Here is a 21,923-nt window from a genome sequence, read left to right as displayed (position 1 = left end):
AAGTCAAAGCACCAGGAATTGAACTTGTACTGCCAGATCTGAGAGGTTGTAAGCGCCGACTTGAAGCTGTACAGCGAAAGTGAAGCAAAGTGCAACAGTAAATAAGTCTCATACATTTGTGTCTGTCATTTTGTCTATCTATCTGTTTTGATTGTTGTCTGCGTGTGCAAATCGAAACATTCAGCTTTTCACATCAGGGCTGTGAGTGTAAATTTCAGTTTTCAAATACAAATATTAATACGACAAGTTCTCACATTCAAATCAGCAACCTCTCATGTTTTGCTACTGATTTACTTCCATATTTGGGCACCCCAGGTAAAAAATTTGTATTCATGTGCATAAAGAAGCCAAGAAAAGATGGAAAAATCTCCAAAAGGTATCAAATTACAGATTAGACATTCTTATAATATGTCAAAAAAAAAGTTAGATTTTATTTCCATCATTTACACTTTCAAAATAACAGAAAACAAAAAAATGGCGTCTGCAAAAGTTTGGGCAACCTGCAGAGTTTATAGCATGCACCGCCCCCTTTGGAAAGCTGAGACCTAAAAAAAAAAAAGCGTTTACAAGCTGTGATACTTGCCAAAGGGGGCAGTACAAGGTATTAACTCTGCAGGGTGCCCAAACTTTTGCAGAAGCCATTTTTTGTTTTCTGTTATTTTGAAAGTGTAACTGATGGAAATAAAATCTAACTTTTTTGACATATTATAAGAATGTCTAATCTGTAATTTGATGCCTTTTGGAGATTTTTCCATCTTTTCTTGGCTTCTTTATGCACATTAATACAAATTTTTACCTGGGGTCCCCAAACTTTCGATCCCCACTGTACATGTACCATGTTGGTACCTTGGTTGTTTGCATAATTGGCATTACCATCATAATTTTAAATAACATAAATACCATGGTGTTCTCATCTGATACCATCACTCTAGCTGCCCGGGTACTTTTTGGATACTACCACAGTACTTTTGTGTTACACTTTTTATTTTATTTCCTTGTTACAGTGTAATTACAGAAGTAAAAAAGTATTAATTCAAAACATATTCTTACTATTTGACTAGGTTTAGGGTTTGGTTTATAGTTAGTTGCTTGTAATTATGCATACTTTACTATTAGTACTATAATAAGTATGTATAATGTGTAACAAAAACACTGTAAAATAATGTTACCCTTTTTTTTACCATATATTTTTGTAATCACTCCCATATTTATGATACATTTCCATGTGGCTGATATTAGAGGAGCTATTAGTGAAGGACATTGAAGATACTACTGGCTTGGTGTATTATCCTGAGGATAGTTGTTCCATGCAGAGAGTGATGAAAACAAAAGTTTCCACTCTGACCTTCACCCCACCTCCATCATGATCATCCAGGCTGGTTTATAGGGAAACAATCGAGTACACCATTGAAATAATCTCATAGCATAGACATTCAGTTTGGACTCTTTCTTCCCAAAATTTCCCAGAGGAAAGTAAAAAGTGGTGTCTGTGTGGTGATCCCCCTGGTGCTTTAGTAAGAGTTTGAAGGAAAGCACTTGGGCAGATACGGTGACTACAAGGTGAGTCTTTGAGAGGGTAAGATGTTTAGCTGTATTAAAGGATTTTTTAGACATTTTCTAGAAATTTGATTCCATGTATTTTTGATAAAGCACTGTAGGACAAGCCAGAAGGTTAGAGAAATGCTCAAGTAAGGTCAGGTGTAGCGTGTGTATTTGGGTTCTGTAAGGCTTCATTCACACAGAAGTAGTTCTCAATACACAGTTTTGAATACACCTCCTCTATAATGAACATGTTTTTAATTTTCTAAATTAAAAAAACATTTTAAAATTTTATTTGGGCATAAAGTCAAAAAAAGTGGAAAAAAAAATCCAAAGAATGACAGTTTTTTTTTGTTTTTGATTTTTGTTTTTGTTTTATTTTCCAAAAAAGAAAACATTTTGAACCGTCAAGTCAAACTTTTGTCCATCAAACTGATGTGGTGCAGAAATGCCAAGTAAAATAAATAAACGAGTAACAGGAAATGGAAATTATTTCAGAGAGGACCTATGCAGACCATCATGAATGTGTGTCATGGTCAATATGTATCTTAAGTATGACAGAATTTGATCTAGTTATGTCCTCCCTATGTCACCACTGTTGATCTCAAAATATCCATTTATTACCCTGCTAATTTGATTGGTGTAAACATGTCATATTGGTTTTATAACCAATTTTTTTTGGTATTATAATAACAAGGCTCCAACATTCCATAAATATCAGATATCTAAGACTGATGCCGGAGTGCCTCGACCAAGAAAGGGCTACTCTTTGAGAAAACAAAGGAAATTAACATTTGAACTCTCTCTTACAAAATTAGCATCCCCATCCGAGATGCAATCACATTAGTGACACACTAGTCACTCACACCTCAGCATTGCCTTAATCTACATTTCCTTTCCTCCACCCCCTCTTCCCCCATCTCTTCTCTCTACATGCAGAGATGAACTGAAATTCACCCAAAATCTATATGGTTTAATGTGAACAATCATCACAGAATGCTACACATGTTTGGTATCGTTTGAAATGTCTCAGTGCAACTAGTACAATGGTCTCGTCTACATGGAAGTAAACCAAAGGTATTAAAGGTTTTAAAAGTTTAGAGATACTTTGGTTGCAACCATGGGTGTGCCCCTTTCCCAGGGTCCTTCATCCAAATTACCTCCTGTTCTACAGCAAGGTGCAAACTCCCTAGGTCTGTGACCCTAGTCAATGCAAATTCTGATTGTAAGTTCATGCCCCACATTGGGGGATGTTTTGTCTTGGTCTTGAGTATTTAAAGAAATGTTGCAAAAGGCTCGGGGCAATTTTGTATTCAGATGAGCCTACATTGCTGAGTGTCCAGGACGCTCAGCAATGTGTATTTTTCTAATGTCAGGTATGCATCTTACTCTATTTCTGAGCATTTGATGTTTTGTATTGATCATCTTTAAATTGATTATGTAATTGGCATGATACATTTACCTGACTAATAAATTGTCACATCTGATTTTATTCTGACTTACCCTGAAATTATTGACTTCAGTAGATTACGATGTATCCATTGTTACCGCAAATCAGCGTCAGGTTAGTAACGGACTAAAGTCCAGTTTTGAGTGGAGCATAGGGCACGCCAATTGTGATTTTAGAGCTCCGACTAATGCTTGGCATTAGTTTAAGTGTACTGTAAAGACTGTAAAGGCTAAAAAGGGAATTTCTGTTTAGGACAACAAAATGTTGATCGACCAACCTAAATAGGGTGAGCCTCTGATTAATGTAATGTTACTCTAGCTAAGTGTACATGGGAAACAATGACATAACCAAAACAAAGCTACTATCAGAGGAGTAATAATAGACTGGCTTATCTGTAGTAGTGGTTGTGACCTCTGACTAGAGATAGTGTTACTTTAATTCAAGTGTATACAGATCTATGGGGAACAAAATACAAAATACTTTTAGATAGAGCAAGCATGAAAGCGGCGTTCTAAACAGTATAGTCAATTACCTCTGTCTAGTGACCAAGACTGGCGAGTTTGTGATCGTGGGCCCGCAGCATAATTAATGAATGGCCAGTGCGAGGACCCTGTGCAACTCTGAGAACCGAATGAACGAGTACAATAAGAGTAAAGAGTTAAACAGAATATTCAAATGTAGAGCTAAATTATTATACAAATGACCAATAATCAGTTGACATTCTAACCTAAATTCGAGTTCATAATAAAATGGAGTCAGATAATAGTTTACTTGGAATTAAACTACTTTGCCATACTGAAAAGACCGAACACGCAAGAATCCTTCCCCGTCCATGGGAAAACCACATTTAGGCCTATTGGGCGGGCCTTACAGGTAAGAATCTTATTATAGCCCTAATATTTGTAGAAACAGCATCAGTAATGATGATTGCCCACTAATTGCAGTGAGAGAAGTGATTTTAGTGATATAAGCTAATGCAGTTTTATGTGCTTGACAGACCTTGCTAGACATTCTCATAAAAAGCTATTCAACCTAAAGCAATGTTCATTTTATGGGAGTTTTGTCAGCATTTGTGCTATTTGTGTTCCCTCATGTTTCAGCCAACTTCATGTTGATTGTTAGTGAAGTTTAATTAAATGCATACACACAGGAATTGGTTTAGATTCAGTCTTAGTGTAGACCAGCACCGCACATGTAGAGGATTTCTAACAGTGACCAGTGGTAAAGAACTGGTTTTAGACATGGTCAAGACTGTCAGGTTGTTAATTATTGTGACTTTAACCTTTGGGTTTGTCTGTGGCATGTTGCATGGGAAACTTGTGTGGAAGAGCTGTGTGTGTGAGAGAGAGAGTGTGTGTAACTAAGTATCTTCTCCTCAGAGAGTTGTGTGTTATGGCAAAGAGCACAGATTTTACCTAGAGTGGTTCTCCTTATGTTCACATGCAGGACAGTAAATCACCTAAATATTGTAGTGTGAATTCTTGTGAATAATGCGTAACACTCTATGGTATATATGACAGAAATGGTTTAATCTCTTAATATAACTGTTACAAGTTTGAGGTACTGTAGTGACTGTGCTATAGAGCTGTGTTACAGTGAAGTGTTCATTATAGAGCTTTATACAGTGTTCAGTGTTCAGTAGTTATACAGTTTGATTCATCCGTGACTTCAAGGCATCAAGATATTATGATTTTCTGTAAAGCTGCTTTGAAAACAATATGTATTGTGAAAATTGCTATACAAATATGTTTGAAATTTGAAATACAGTGCAAATGTTTACTGATATATTGCTCAAAACAGTAAACCTGAAATACCCTCATACCCTGATAAACAACATTTGTCCTGAAAGACTAAAAACTGAGGCTGTTTTCTGAGCCTCAGGACAGTTTTCCCTCAGGAGGCGATTTATTGGTGTTCATTGTTAAAATATTTTTTTCTGATTTATTTCACTGACCTAAAAGGTGTAAATACTTTCATAATTTACTTACCTTCAAAACCTGTATGAATTTCTTTCTTCTGATGAACACAAATGAATGTTTTAAAGAATATGGAAGTCATGGAAGAATATGGAAGTTTTTTTGTTTTGTTTTTTGTTTGGGTTTTTTTTATGACAAAGCAATACATGCTTTAAACGACATGAGGGTAAGTAAATTATGAAAGTATTTTGCTTTTTGGGTAGACTATTCATTTAATTTAATAATCCATCAGCACTCCTAATCTGCTCTGGTCTCCTCAGCTCTAACCTTTGACCTATGACAGTATTCTGTGAGGCCATTGTGTTTGCAATGCATTGAGCAGCAATAATTGCATAATACTTTTTTGTGTTTATTGATGAAGCAGTTCTCACACTCATTTCTCTTTGCCCCTTTACAGCTGGACCCACAGACTGTGCAGTCCAAAAACTGGCATATGGACGTCATAGAAATGAATGGGGTACTAATATATTTCTCATCAATCATATTAATATTTTTGCATTATTGCCTTACACAAAGTTTCTGACTTATGTGTGATTTACCTCATTATCTCATTCCTTTTCAGATTAAAGTGGAGTTTTCCATGAAGTTTACAAGTCGGGACTTAAGTTTGAAGCGGACACCATCAAAGAAACAGAGTGGCGTGTTTGGGGTCAAAATTAGTGTGGTAACAAAGTGAGTGAAATATCAAGCCTTAAAGTCGGCATAAAATGAAAATCCACCCTATCTGTTTTCTAAAAGAATGTTGTTAATCTCATTGTGAATGATTCGTTTGTGCATTTGTCTCTTTTTTACCTCATAATGATTACAGTTTTTTCAAATTGCTTAGACACTAAAAGTGGTACGTAAGGCCCAGTCAGTGAAAACATTCACTCATGTACTAAATCTTCAAACCAAGTATGCAAATCTACAAGCATGTTACATGCTTTACACTCAGTTTGCTATTGTAAAACTTTTTGCAACACTTCAAACACAGTTCTCTACCTTAGACACATCACTTAAAACTAATGATGTTTTATTAACAAAGTTCGGGTGGAACAGGTGCAGATAATTAACCTAATAAGCTCAGGTGGAGAGCATTCAGTTAATCAATGCAAACAATGACCAGAGGTATAAATACAGCAGACTTGCCTCTGTTCGTCTGACAGTTCATCAGATCCTTCACTTCAGGTCTATCTACTTCTACCACAGCTGGGGGAGTACTCTGGGTTCGGGCAAAAATTTCTGAGCTTGGAGCCCTCCCCCGGACAGCACGCCAAATACGCATAACTCAACACTTTCATTTGGGAAACACTGCCATAAATACCACACTAATTTCCTGATTACCTAAACCCAACAATCGAGTGATAACTCTCATACATAATTTGTTCACTTAGATTTCTGATTCAGATTTTTTTGATTTCTCAGTGTTCTTACCCCATTTGCATTTCTGTTTATAGTGTGTGTGTGTGTGTGTGTGTGTGTGTGTGTGTGTGTGTGTGTGTGTGTTTATATATATATATATATATATATATATATATATATATAAAAAATATATATATATATACATATATATATATATATATATATATATATATATATATATATATATATATATATATATATATATATATACATATATATATAAAATATATATATATATATAATATATTAGGGGTGTCCTCGACTACGGATTTACATAGTCGAATCGGATTCGAATCAGATTGGCTATATTCGACTGATAGTCGAATCATAAAAAGAAGGGGGAGGGGGTCTACTAGAAAAACAGCAGTCCACTAGAGAGTGCGCACGGACTTTGAAAGGTTCGCGCACTGAACTGTGCATGAGATGGAGCAGGACATGGAAAATGAAGGCCTGGCAATAGCCTACCCGCGGCTAAAGACAACTTTTATTTTCTTTCACACACAGCACAGAGAAACATCTTTCTAATAAACCGACCAAACTGCCTGTCAAGTGATAAACGAAACTGACAATGATTTTATCTTTTTTAAACAAATGAAAGGCAATGTGGATAAACATTCACAGCCACGATGTACAGAACACTCTCAAAGATATAGAAGAAAATTAATAAAAACATTTTGGATCAATAAACTTTAAAATATATATATTATAACTGCAGAAAGGCCACACTGCAGATAGAAATAGATTTCATATGTCGGCAAATCAAATTACATCAGCTAAATTGTCTGTGCGAGCAAGCTTTAACTAATCTACAGCGCAACATTGATGCACCAAAAAACATAAATAGATAAATAATTTAATAAAAAAATTAAATATTTTTTTTATCAAACATTAATTTACAGAATTGAATTAGAACAGAATATACCGTTCTAATAAATGAAAATAGCCTAATTAAAAAAATGAAATATGATCAAGTCAAACTGCAAAATGCCTGAAGTGCAGGGGAATATATATTTAAAACACAAGCCAGAAATAGTTAAATTAGATAACCCAGAGTGATCAATAAATAAATTAAAATTAAATAAATTATTAAAATAATGAAAGTATAGTTAGAATTGTCAACTTGTCTTTTTAACTACAGAGACAATAAACGCTAAACTGGAGTGGCAGTCTTTTTAGCAAAACATTCGCAGCATCAAAAAATAAAATTACATCTGGCTGAAATAGTTTGAAATCACTTGTAGCTACCCTACCTGATTGAGAGACAAAAATCCAGTCTTTCACGCGATCTGCCTGTGTATTTGAGTCTTTTCAAATAGCGCACTAATCAGCTCGTTGGCCAGCAGAAGCGCGCCGCAGTGTTTGTCGTTGTTGAGTTCTAGGACATGAGCTGTTGGCACAAATTGCATCATATGTTTTTTTTTATCATCTTTTACCATTTCAAAGTGCATCCAATTGTACACTTTATCCCAGACATTGTTGAAGATTTAATCCCTGTCGTGAAGATGCTCATCTGCCGGTCACGGATCATGGAAGTGAAACTTAAATCGGTCACAGGTTGGATTTATTCACGCACATTAAAAAATATTTATTAAAAGCTTCTTTCTTTTCACATTTTTATTTATAGTATTAACATAATAGGCTGTATATTAACCTATTGGGAAAGAACCGGTAGGTCTATGTAAAATCAGATATTTAGCGCCCCTATATCTCTTCTCATAACACCTCTGCGACGATTCAACTGTGAGATTGGTAGTCAAATCAGGCTCCTCCTATCGAAGATTCGATTATTATGCAAGTGACATATCAGTAGGCTTGGGTATCGAGTATCGATTGGAACCGGGACTAGCTTTGCGATTTTCCCGGAATCGTTCAAAAGTTTAAATTTCGATTCCTAGTTTCGATTCCCAGTCCGCCGACTGGAAGAAGAAACCGCTTAACATCAACGAAGAAGCGTCCACCGAAAGTGTTGGCATAACCGAGCGAGTCGAACATGGATATCGTGCGTCGGCGGTCCAAAGTGTGGCTTAAATTTTCTAAATAGAACGAAATCTCAGCAAAATGCAACATTTGCGGCAAGATTGTTTTGTGCATAGGAGGGTGCACGTCGAACATGATAAAGCACCTCCGAGTTCATGGAGTAGAAATAAATAAATCTCTTTGATGCGCTGCGCCGACCGTCCTCCGCTGCCTCTTCCTCTGGCTCCGACCCCCAGTCTGGCAATCCACACGAGATCCGAGTTTTTTCGTATCCAATCTGAGCCACTTCCAAATGTGGTTTTAAATCCGATACATATCCGATCTCTGAACATGCGACGTACGTCTAAACACGCATATCCGATTCCTATTGAAATTCCAAGCCATCAAACGGCGTGGGCGGCACGTTTGCTCACTAAAATATAGCTTCAATGTTGTATTATGAAGCAGACGTGCATGTATGCACTCGCACTAAAAATTCGCAGCTCAATATTAATGTGGGAACTTTGTCTAACATGAAAGAAATTGCGCACACACATATACCGGCATGGCGACATTTGACTCTCGAGTTAGGGGGGGCAAGAATTTTGATTTATTTATTTATTTTTTTTGCAGGTAAACATCTTTTTGTACCTGCATCAGCAAATTATTCACGGAAGTTTTAAGCAAACAAGTTTAAGTTTGCTTGTTCTTTTTTTTTTTTACTTATTTATTTAATAATTCACTTAATTGTATTATCACGGGAAATGACGTGGACGATATCTGGAATCAGAGTTCATCATTTTGCGAGCAACTGATGATAAAGAAAAATGTCACGTCACAATATTGATAATAGGTATTACGATTTTAAACCATGAAGCCGAGCCAGTTGATATCACACAAACAATGAGCAAACTTTGCGTGAGAGTTATGCGGATGAAGTCTCACTAGAGAACAGTAGCGGCTCCTTGCCATAAATATAGGTAGGGCAGATTCTGGGTGTTAACGCTAGTTTATTATAAACATTTTGCAAGCTTTATATTCTAATCGCTGAACACATCAGACACACTTTTGGCAGGATTCGAATGTCCTTGCCTTATTCAGACTGAGGGTGGTGCTCTAATGATGATTGACAGACTTTAGTACACACAACACACAAAATCTTTGAATTGTATTTATTGCTTTTGTTTTTAGAATATTGTTTTAGAATAGTTATGTAGGAATTCGAGAAATGAGCACGTTTAAATTAAAGGGTTTATACCCTCATTAATGTTATACGCTACTCCACATAGGAAGAACAGACATGCCAAACAGTTACTGACCTGATGCAGACACATATCTGAAGCGGACTGATATCGTCTTGGTCTGGAGTGAGGTGTACGTGAGGTGTGTTTAACGTGGAAGCCGGGCAGCCAGAAATCTGCCACTATGGCTCTCTATGAGAGGGTGCTGCAATTCCATTTTTCACCACACATTTACATAGGAAAGTTGTGTGGCGCTGTAGAGCTGGGATGGGGCTTCCCCGCTTAGTATTATGAATACATGCCTGTCGAATCCATGCGCTACAATTTAATATATCCAGCTCACTTTACGACTTAAAGTAGTCTAGAAAATCTGAAAATTATTTGTTGCAAAATGCTGAACACATTTATAATGTATTATTAATTCAGTGTACATAGGGTTAGGCCTATATTTTAGGATTAATATTTTGGTAAGGCTCTGCCCCACCTACCCATACAGAGCCGCGGCTGGTACAGAAACTGAAAGTAAAAACCATAGACTGTGGTAAAAACTGAGCTTTTGGCATCTGTCGGCGCATATCCTCTTAGAGACTATTAATTTATTAATTTATTTTCTTAATATTTCTCTTGTGGTCCATAGTGAGGAAAAAAATTTAAAATTTTACGAAAATAAACTAGTTGTTTTTTAAATGAAGAGTATCCAACTAATCTTTTATCCTCACTCACAGCCCATCGTTTATGCGGTGATGCGCTATGATATTGTGGGGAAAATTAATTACAATATTATCTGAATAATAAAAGTAGCATAATAATAATAAGAAGAATTTAATAGCCCTGCGTGCCCCGTCCGATATACGCCACTGTGAAGGGATAAATGGCGTTCGGGCACGGCATCAAAGCGATTAACTGTTTTATCCAAATCCACATGCATGGACCGTCCAATGTTCAGTACTGCATGTCTCCTGTATCTGATGTTTATCATGTGTTTTCAGAAACGTTTACTAGACGGTGGACTAGCTTTGACTCTCTGAATAGTGGCCGCGTGTTTTGTGACCACGGTCTTTCCGCGCTCACGGGCAAAGGACTCGGAGTAGGCTATCTTTGAAAAGCTCTCGCTCAACTGTGTGCGAGAAGGAGCGATGGAGCTGTAGCCTACCCGAGAAATTATATATATATATATATATATATATATATATATATATATATATATATATTAACCGCTCCAAATTGTAGTGGACGAGCTGACGGCTCACATCGGGAAAAATTATGGGGGCCCCCCCCCCCCCCCCCCCCCCCTCCGCCCCCCCCCCCCCCTAATGCCGCCCATGTATACCGGTATTCAGCAGCTTCGCACGCACACGGTCTCTCCCTTGCTCGCTCGAATTCATTCAAAAAACGGAATTCTAAAACTAATAAATGTAGATAAAATATCAAAAACACAAATTACCTTTATTTTCCGGTCTATATCCGTTCAGTCAGAATTCGCGCTGCAATACATGACAGCTGTTAACTTATCCATTCTGACAGGCTAATCATGGCCACTCCATGAATTATATAAATAATTTTAATAGCACGGCCATTCAAAACCCAAGGTTCTACTATGTGCATTTAAAACTATCAGTGACCATCATTTTGGGGCAGGAAGTAGCCTAATGTAAACACAGATATCGATACCAGTCGCGTCTAAAATGAGTGTAAACACACTGGCCAAAAAATCGGATATGGTCAAAAGATCGGATTTGTGCATTAAGACTTGCAGTGTCAAAATTTATAATATTTATATTCAAGTTCATAGATTTTATATTTATATTGTAGTTGAAAACAGCCCTGTGAGAAATTCATAGTAAAGTTCATAAAAAGTAAAAAGTTCATAGAATTAATTGATGGAGAAGGTCAGACTATTTCCTTCAGAAAGACCGTTGGTTAGCTAGCTCATTTAAAATATCCTAAACTTTTTTTGACCCTGCCTCTTAAAAGAATCGGAATCGAGAATCGTTAAGAACCGGAATCGAAACAAGGAATCGAAATTGGAATCGGAATCGTTCAAATTCAAACGATACCCAACCCTACATATCAGTAAGATTTCAGTAGAATAAACATTCAGATTTTAGTTTTTCTAAAAAAAAATGTATGTTTGTTTATTTATCCATGTCTTTTTAGATAACTGGTATCAATCTCAGACAAAATAATTTGCCAGGTCTACTTATGTCTATGGAAACCCTACTTGGAGGTTGTTCCACATTATTAAACAACTCACAGTTCTCATGGAGAGGAAGAAAAATCTTTCTGAAGATGAAAAGCATGAAATGGTCCAATGTTGTGCAAAAGGCATGAAAACAACTAATATTTTGTGAAAACTGAATGGAGATTATCAAATTATCATAAGATTTCTGAGTGATTTAGAGCACAGCAGAACTCAGTCAGATAAAGGCTTATTAATGAAAGTTCCTGTCAAAAAAATTAATTGTATTAAAAGGGCAGCTATAAAAAAAACAGTGTTGAGCAGCATACAGGTATCTGAAGCTGCTGGTGTCTCTGGAGTCTCGAGAAGCTCTCCATGCAGGCTGGCAGTTGTGCGTAAAGATGCATTTCAGCCATCACTAACCAAACCTCACAAAGAGAAACATTTACAGTGGGTGAAGAAATACATTTTCAAACAGTTGTATTGCTGTGGTGTTTTTTTGCAGCATGGGATAGTGCATAGTGCATTGTATTTCAGAAGGCACTATCCACTATCATAGCTGAAAATGGCCAGTTATGAACTTCACATATCTTGCAAAAGTCGTTTTAATACCCTCAGAGACCCTAAAGGGACCTTCCATCTCACTTCCCAATATTCCAGCCCAAATCATCACCCACCAGCTCCTTGCTGACATCGCAGTCTTGTTGGAACGTGGTGGCCATTCACCAACCATCCAGAAATCCATCCGTTTAGACCATCTACTGTAGTACAGCATTAGTCAGTGAATAAAACTATTTAAAAAATGAGTCTTCATGTATTTCTACACCCACTGTTAATGTTTCTCTTCGTGAGGTTTAATTAGTGGTGTCTAAAATGCATCTTTACGCACAACTGAGACACCAGGAGCTTCAAATACCTGTTTGCTGCTCAACATTGGCTTTTTTATAGCTGCCCTTTTAATACAATTAATTTTTTTGACAGGAACTTTCATTAATAAGCCTTTATCTGACCGAGTTCTGCTGTGCTCTAAATCACTCACAAATCTTATGATAATTTGATAATCTCCATTCAGTTTTCACAAAATATTAGTTGTTTTCATGCCTTTTGCACAACATTGCACCATCATGCTTCATGCAAAGATCTTTCTTCCTCCCCATATTGCATGAGAACTGTGACTTGCTTAATAATGTGGAACAACCTCTAAATAGGGTTTCCATAGACCTGGCAAATTATTTTGTCTGAGATTGATACCAGTTATCTAAAAAGACAAGATATGTCACTGGCATAAAAAATTGGAACGCACTATAGATATATATATATATATATATATGTATATATGTATATATGTATATATGTATATATATATATATATATATATATATATGTATATATATATATATATATATATATATATATATATATATATATATATATATATACATTAGTATACATTACATTACATTACATTACATGTGTGTGTGTACCTGTAGATGTATATATACATACACACAAATACAGTCATGTTGAAAAAGTTAGGACACCCTATTGAATTCCATGGTTTCCGTATCAGGACATAATAAAAGATCATCTAGTGCTTGGCAGGTTGTAAAATTTGGAAAATAAAACCTTAGATGAACAACACCACATGACATATCACACCATGTCATTATTTATTCATCAAAAATAAAGCCAAGATGGAAAAACCGTGGGTGACAAAGTTAGGACACCCTATAATTCAATTGCCTGTAGATCCAATTTTAGCAGCAATAACTAAAAATAAATAAATGAAAAGTAATCATTTTACTTTATCAGAGGGACTTTATCAGTCCCTCACATTATTCTGGAGGAATTTCGGCCCATTCTTCTTTACAGTGTTGCTCCAGTTTAATGAGGTTTGTGGACATTTGTCTATGCACAGCTCTCGCCACAGATTTCAGTCGGGTTGATGGTCGACTCATTGACTTTAATGGCTACAAAACAAGCCTAAAATCATCAGCCTTATACCCGTATGCTTGACTTTTGGTATGAGATATTTGTGCTGATATGCTTTTTTGGTTTTCACCAAACTTGATGCTGTGCATTCTGGCCAAACATCTCCAGTTTGGTCTAATCTGTCCATAGAACAATCTGTCAGAAGTCTTGTGGTTTGTTCAGAAGCAACTTTGCAAACATAAGCCATGCTGCCTTGTTTTTTTTTTTAGAGAGAAGAGGCTTTCTGCTGGAAACCCTTCCAAACATGCCATACTTGATCCGTCTTTGCAATTTCTCTGAGCATTACACGCTCTGATCTTGGAGTGAATTTGCCTGCACATCCATTCATGGGAAGATTGGTGTCTGTTTTGAATGTTTTCCAGTTGTGAATAATCTTCCTCACTGTAAATGATGGACTTCAAATTGTTTTGAAATGGCCTTGTAACTGTTCCCAGATTGATGGCTTCTCTAAGATCATTGCTAATATCCTTCTTCCTTGGCATTGTGTTAACACACATCTGAAGGCTCCAGACAGACAAACTGCCAGAACTTCAGCTTTTATAGAGGTGATAACACTTGCTGATGATCAATTAATCAAAGGTATTTGATTAGCAGTGCCTGAGTGTTACTTGCACTCTTAAATTACTATGTTTACACAGTAAGGGTGTGCTAAGTTTGTCACCCATGGCTTTTCCATTTTGGCTTTATTTTTGCTAAACAAATAATGACACTGTGATATGTCATGTGTTGTTGTTCATCTGAGGTTTTATTTTACAAATCTTAAGACCTGCCAAGGACCAGATATTTTATTATGCCCTGATACAGAAAACCATGGAATTCAATAGGATGACGTAACTTTTTCACATGATTATATATATACAGTTGCTGGTCATATAATTAGAATATCGTGAAAAATAATATTTTGAGATACTGAATTTTGGACTTTCATGAGTTGTATGCTTTAATCGTCAAAATAAATAAAAAATGATATATATTTATATATTATTACTATATATTCTATATATATTCTAGAATATATGAAAGTTTCATTTTTAAAAATAATTTACAATAAAAAAATTAGCTTTTTCACGATATTCTAATTATATGACCAGCACCTGTATATTGTCAAGTGAATCCTCACTATTTTGCAAAGTGCTCAGTGTGCAGAACTCTCCCACTTAAACAAAAGGCCCAATAAAATAAGAATTCAACTGGACTTTACTCATTGACCACACTTTTGCTCTCTTTTTTTCTTTTTTCTTTTTGAAAGCTTGATGCAGTGTTCATTCAGTCAATCAGTCAAGTGAAAAACCTTTAAACACAAATACAAACACCACTTTAAGAGCAGTCAAATACAAACAGAATTTAGCGCAAACAGGATTTAAATGCTCGATTATAAATTTGGAGTGTCTATTTACTCTAAGTGCAAATAGCTGCTTTTGTTGGCAAATTTTATTTACACTAGCTCTGCCCACCAATGTCTGGTTGGGCCACTCAAGTTTTAAATAAAGACGCATGGAAATTAATGTCTTCGGTGGTGCAGCAGTAGTGAGTGAGGCTCGTAGACCTGGCTTTTAATGCGATCGAAACGGGTTCGAATCCCCTTTTGCCAAGCTCAAAGTATAAAGTTTTGCCAATATAAAGTATAGATAGCATCTAATTACTATTTACTGTTATTGAAAAGAACTGATACTTTTACATGGTGTAAATAGAATCTATTGCTATTTACACTTAGTGTAAAGAAAATGCTGATATTGTCAGTTAGTGTAAATAGAATATATTGCTTTTTTCACTTAGCGTAAATAGCATCTACAGTTATTTGCACTTAGTGTAAATAGCATATTTTCTTAGTGATAGATGCTATTTTTACTGTGTATATAGCATCTATTGCAAATAGCTGCTGCCTTTTAAATTACCACAAAGAAGACCATGTAAGTAGGCAGCAGATATTCAAACATTTACACAGAAAATACACTGTTTTTAAACGGGTGATTTAATGATTTTAAACATTTGCCTTTCAAACTTTTAATCTGAATATATTTTATATAAAACTTGACATTCATCCACAACCCAGTAATGTCTAAATACACCCTGATAATGATATAATGTGCAATACAAAAATCATACAAGAAAAATAAAAAAGTATGAAAGCTCTCTGGCTACTTCTTCAATGATTGTAGTAGGCTTAATTCTTAATTCTGGAGTTTTACTCCAGTGTAAATAATGGCAAGTTTGCAGTGCTTACTTTCCAGTCCCGCTTTCTGTTGCTGCTCTGCATTGAGTCAGTGTCTACCCTGCTAATTAGCAGATCAACTTCATCTGGTGCATACTGCATACTGGTTGGTACATTCTGGCTAGGAGGGGTGAGGCCAGCAGTTTGTCACCACACACACACACACACACACACACACACACACAATAAATTATATATATATATATATAACCAGGTTCTTGCTATTGCTCAAGTGTAAGGGGAGGTCACTAAATACTTGCCACTTTGGCCTATAGAAGTTTTTTTTTTTTTTTATGGGGAGGGGGGGGGGGGTTCTATTTTTTAATACGGCATACTGTATTTTCTGGTTATATTCTAATAATGAGACTGAGATTACTGGTCATTACTATTTCTAAAACAACAGAACAACATTTGGTGGCCTGAGACTTTTGCACAGTACTCTCTGTGTGTGTGTGTGTGTGTGTGTGTGTGTGTGTGTGTGTGTGTGTGTGTGTGTGTGTGTGTGTGTGTGTGTGTGTGTGTGTGTGTGTGTGTGTGCACTCAAGCACTTTATACATTATAGATTGTTTCACAGCAGCTTCACAATAGTAAGAAATTTGAATTCTGCTGTAAAGCATCTCTAACAAATATAGTGTCAATATACAGCCCAAGTTTTACTACACAAAAATACCATTTTTAGAATAGTTAAAATAGTTTTGAATTATGTGTTTGCTTTTGAAATGATGTGACACATTTTGCATATTGTGTCTGTGTTTTGTGGTTTTGTATGTAGAGTTTAGAGAATGGAGCCATAGTTTCAAAAAGTGTGTGCAATTTGATAAAAATGTCGGAACTGGACCTTCCTGTGAAAATGACGGACTTCTCCAATTATTAGTGCACTTAAACTTCACCCCTGCAAGATCTGCTTTCATTTTTGTGGATACTGCATCTCAAAATACAATCAACAACCGATGGATAGAAGTCCCCAGCCTGATTTTTTTTTTTTTATTTGATAATTCGTTATGCTCAGATGCATGTCACAATTTGGACAAAAAGATTTGTTGTTACTCCAGTTGCATTGCATCTTTAACATTCAAAATATAAAACTATTTAAAAGTATAAAATGACAGATGGAAATGCCTTTTTATGATAGTTTAGCCTTAATGAACAGCAATATTTTGCATTCATAAAAAGTTTGCACAGTTGCTCTCTGTATGTTTACATCATGTACATTGGTTTTGCCTGTTGTTATTCCTCAGGCGAGAACGATCCAAGGTGCCTTACATTGTGCGGCAGTGCATTGAGGAGGTGGAGAAGAGAGGTATTGATGAAGTGGGCATTTACAGGATCTCTGGAGTGGCCACAGACATCCAGGCTCTCAAAGCTGCGTTTGACGCCAGTAAGAGTCCATTACACTTCACACGCTCAAACTAGGGTATGACGGTAACGGTACACAAAACTGACGGTTGAGTACGTACCACGATTTTGAAGTCACGGTTCAGTATGGGTTTGGTACAGCAGGGGGAGAAAACTAAACATAAAATTGCTTTTTTTTTTAATTAATTTTTTTCAATTAAACAGTGGTTTACTGAAAAAAATGTGTGTCTGTCTTTAGATAAATTCAAATTCTAAGTTTATTAAGGATAAAAAAAATCTATCTCTGCTAATGCTATTAAACTATAAAGAGAGCCCTTATATGCTATAATATTAAATGTCACAATTAACAACAGAGCCCAAACTATTAAATTCGGTTGCTAATCAACACTCAAACAAAAAATTGTATGCAAACATGTAAATTGCATATAAGTCAGTTTTTACTCTTTTTCAATTCTTTTTCTCAGTTTTTACAATTCTTTGTTGAAATATAATCATATAGACAAATCTGTCATGAAAACAAGTTATGACAGCCACTATTTAAACATTAATTAATCAAGACATCACTAACAGGTTAAGTAAATTTTAATAAATATATAAGGCTAATATACAGTAGTGCATTTATTTAGCAGAACAGTATGCATCAGTATTGCACACACAGTGGCTTTAATCTGGTGCAAAACAGATCCCTTCCCTGATTTTTCTCCATTTGTGTATTTTTAATACATTGTATATTTTGCTTTTCATGATTTCCCATCAGTCTCTTTTCACTGTTTTCTCTCTCTTTGGTTATGTGAGGTCTGTGTATTGAGTCTAAAAACAGCAACAGTGTTGTGGGAAAGGCCATCCAGAGGTCTGACCCCCTCCAGCTGTCAGCTGGCTCAATAAATACACACACAGAGTCTGTAGGGAGTATCCAGAGCCGTACCTTCAGCTAGCATACATGTGTTACTTAGTATTATGTCATATGTCATGCCAGGAGCTTATAACTCAAGCCTGCATGACTGTTTCCTGCAGCATTTGTTATGGTGGCAAATCATGTACTCTTTTTTTCTCTCTCTCTCAGATACCAAAGATATCCTGATGATGCTAAGTGATATGGACATTAATGCTATAGCAGGGACACTGAAATTGTATTTCAGGGAGCTGCCAGAACCTCTTCTCACAGACCGGCTGTACCCAGCCTTCATGGAGGGCATTGGTATTTTCATCTTTGATCTCGTTTACATTTATTGTTTCAACATCTTAAGATTATTAAAACATAATTACAGTGTGATATGTAGCAAATAGGGTAATTTCAAATGCATATGATTGAGGTGTGATATCATCACACTCCTCTTTATTACAGCTCTATCAGATCCTGCAGCAAAAGAAAACTGCATGATGCATCTGCTGAGGTCACTTCCAGACCCGAATCTCATCACATTCCTCACCCTACTGGAACACCTGAAGAGGTAAGAGTGCACATACAGTGTTTCTTGAGCAGCAAATAAGCATATTAAAATGATTTCTAAAGGATCTTGTGACACTGAATAAATTACAGTTTTAGCACGACAAAATATATTAAAATAGAAAAACTGTTTTTTTAATTGTAATAATATTTCACAATATTACTGTTTTCACTGTTTTTAACAAATAAATGCAGTTTGGGTGAGTATAAGAATTTTTTTTCAAAAACATTAAATAATCTTACCGACCCAAACTTTTATATTGGCTTGTGCCTATGTTTTTGAATCATAAATCTATAACCTTATCACAGTCCATTAAACACAGCAATATTCAATGAATTTACTCCATGAGGTCAAACCTAAGGGAGGTAAGGATTAAATGTTGTTTTCAGTGACTCTTTAAATGGGACCTATTGTGCCCCCTTTTACAAGATGTAAAATGTCTCTGATGTCCCTAGAGTGTGTATGTGAAATTTTAGCTCAAAATACCCCACAGATAATTTTTTATAGCATGTTAAAATTGCCACTTTTTGGGGTTGAGCAAAAACGCGCCGCTTCAGTGAGTTCCCTTTAAATGCCTTAGAGGGTGGATGTCAGAAACTGTGAATATATGCTGCATGGAGATAGAACAGGTATAGTTTAGTTTAATTACGGTTATAACTTATATTATATTATATTATACAAGCCAGTTTACAGAGTTTTATAATGTTTATTGTGCTTCACACAAAATATGAAGCGTCTGTTTTCACTCTAGAAAATCACTGTAAGAGCTTAAAACACAGTGCAAGTGTACATTAAAATCATATCCATAATCTCTCTCTCTCTCTCTCTCTCTCTCTCTCTCTCTCCCTTGCATTATCATCAACATACATAGTGAAGTACACAGAAACACTCTTTACACCTAACAGTAAACAAATATATAAAGACCTTATGCCTTTTCGGGTGGTGCTTTATAAACTGGTAAACTTTATATCTGTAAATCAACTATGAGAATAAAGTGCTCTCACCTTCATTACTGCCGTATCCAGTATCACTCTGAAGACTGTAAGCTGGATCTCGAACAGTTACTGATCTATCCTTAAGTAACAACTTTTTAGCACAACCTCTGTTTTGTATTGTTCCTTTGTATTGGCATTCATTCACAAAGCAGTCCGGTGTGAAATGATTCACGCAGACATAAACGAATTTCGGTAGAGTTGAGGGGAGCATTTTCTTTGAAAACTAAATGAATCCACCTTGTCTTCAGCGGCTCAGATTTAGGGAGTAAATGGAGAGAGCTATGTGGATTAATCCATCCAGCTACAGAGCAACCAAAACGCTTGGGAGACGTTCTCGTCAGTGCAGCAATGGCGTGTAAACTCGCTGTGAACTCGCTCAGGGCGGTTCTATGTTAAAACCGAAGTGTCAACATTCGTGGGCAGGGCCTGTGGCTAATGTGACGTCCCACTGCAAGGGATCTGGAAACGGCTTGTTCTGAAACACTGCTTATCATTTATGGGGATTAAAAAAGTGGTTGGATTTTTTATCATTATAGGTTGGTTGTGTACACACACTGCCAACACACATTTATGTCCAAACACCATGCAAAAGTGATTTTTGCATAATAGGTCCCCTTTAAAGCCAGCAGCTTCATATGAACAGCTGTTCAGTCTCCATCACAAATACCCAGGGTTGTGTTTTATTTTAGTATTATTAAACACTGTCACAAATAATCTCTATGGAGGCATTATTGCCAACTCTAACTGCTGCCCATTAACACATCACAGTCACTCCACATTATCAACACTGCTCACTGTAGACACCTTCTGGCCAACTCTATACATCACACTTGAGCTACAGTGCATGTGTAACAGGGACGACAGAATAAGAGGTGAGTGTATTTAACCCAACAGAGGTTAAATAAGGCCTAGGTTCGGCTCTGGGAGGATTTAAATGAGAAGTTTGGGCCAAATTTAAATTCAAGCAATTAACAGCCGGCAAATTTATTACAAAGACTCAAAAACTTTGAGTGAACAATTCTTCACAATGTACACGAAATCACAATTGTCCAGTTTCCACTCAACAAGAATGTGAAGTCAAGGAAAAAAATAAAATAAAACAAAAAGTCTCAATAGTCCTTCTGGATTCCTTGTATGTATGTGTGTGTGTGTGTGTGTAAAATACTCAAATGTCCATTGTGTATAAAGGCCTTTTTTTGTGTTTTCTACCCGGGTAGTGTGTATGTGCTTAGCTCTCAGTTCGGATCCGTGTTGAATCACGATGATTCTTTTGAATCGTAGATCAGGGTCTGGCTCGCCGTTCAAAGGTAAATCACTCAATCAGAATCAGCATGCAAAAAAAACCAATCTGCACAAAACAATGCAGTCACATTAAACATCTCTAAATGTCAACAATTTCTACACCGAGATTTACTGTCAGCTGCACAAAATATCTGTGAGTACAAATGTTAATCTAACATGTGAACACACGTGCACATAAGCATGCTTAAACACATAAAAGTGCTTAAATATACAAAATATCTGGTTGTACAACACCTTTTTTTCCATTTGTTGCAGTTACATACTCATGGATGATGCAATCATTTAACTAAAACAGTTAAACTAACGTTGTACACGAATTAATTAACTCTATGCCAATTTGGCCTTTTAAACATACAAAAATACTTTCTAAAACATCATATATAACTCTGATTGGTTTTTAGGACATATAAAGAGAAAGATAAATGTCAATTTGAATGTCAAAGTAATGCATAAACAAGCAAAACTCACCAGAGTTCTCGTAAAAGAAAAACCAGTAATCAAAAGCATTGACCGGCATTTTTTTCCTCAGTAACAGGATGAATTAGTAACCTAAATGATTAATAACATTCTTTATAAAAGAATATACACATAAAAACGAAGAAAAATATCAAAATTGAATCATTTGTGCAATCTCATGCTAACCTCGTGCGTGCATGTTCAGCTGGCTTCTTCATCTGAATTTAATATAAATCGACTCTCAACATGCTGCGGAGTTAACCGCCCTCTAGTGGTTAATCACAGTACTGCACCAAAGATACCGGTTTCTTTTTGTAGTATACAAATCAAAAGTAGCTAAAAATAGATTTACTGTAGAACAAAAACAAGTAAAATAAAAAATATGAATGTACAATTCAAAGGGGTTACACATGTGTTGAG

General features: G+C 36.0%; 1 protein-coding gene across 5 annotated transcripts in view; it reads left to right on the top strand.

Annotated features, from left to right (window-relative positions):
* Positions 1 to 21,923, top strand: part of abr (ABR activator of RhoGEF and GTPase) — a 372,538-nt gene that overhangs the window by 346,372 nt on the left and 4,243 nt on the right. For all 5 annotated transcript variants that reach the window (XM_067405883.1, XM_067405885.1, XM_067405884.1 and 2 more), the window contains 5 exons: positions 5,363 to 5,422; positions 5,528 to 5,637; positions 17,185 to 17,324; positions 18,366 to 18,500; positions 18,648 to 18,753. In XM_067405883.1, the coding sequence (XP_067261984.1) occupies positions 5,363 to 5,422; positions 5,528 to 5,637; positions 17,185 to 17,324; positions 18,366 to 18,500; positions 18,648 to 18,753 (551 nt within the window). The remainder of the gene's footprint in view (positions 1 to 5,362; positions 5,423 to 5,527; positions 5,638 to 17,184; positions 17,325 to 18,365; positions 18,501 to 18,647; positions 18,754 to 21,923) is intronic.

The sequence above is a fragment of the Chanodichthys erythropterus genome, chromosome 13, assembly GCF_024489055.1.
Source record: "Chanodichthys erythropterus isolate Z2021 chromosome 13, ASM2448905v1, whole genome shotgun sequence".
NCBI lineage: Eukaryota > Metazoa > Chordata > Actinopteri > Cypriniformes > Xenocyprididae > Chanodichthys > Chanodichthys erythropterus.
The sequence above is the reverse complement of the archived record's forward strand: the minus strand, read 5'-3'. Positions and strand labels throughout refer to the sequence as shown.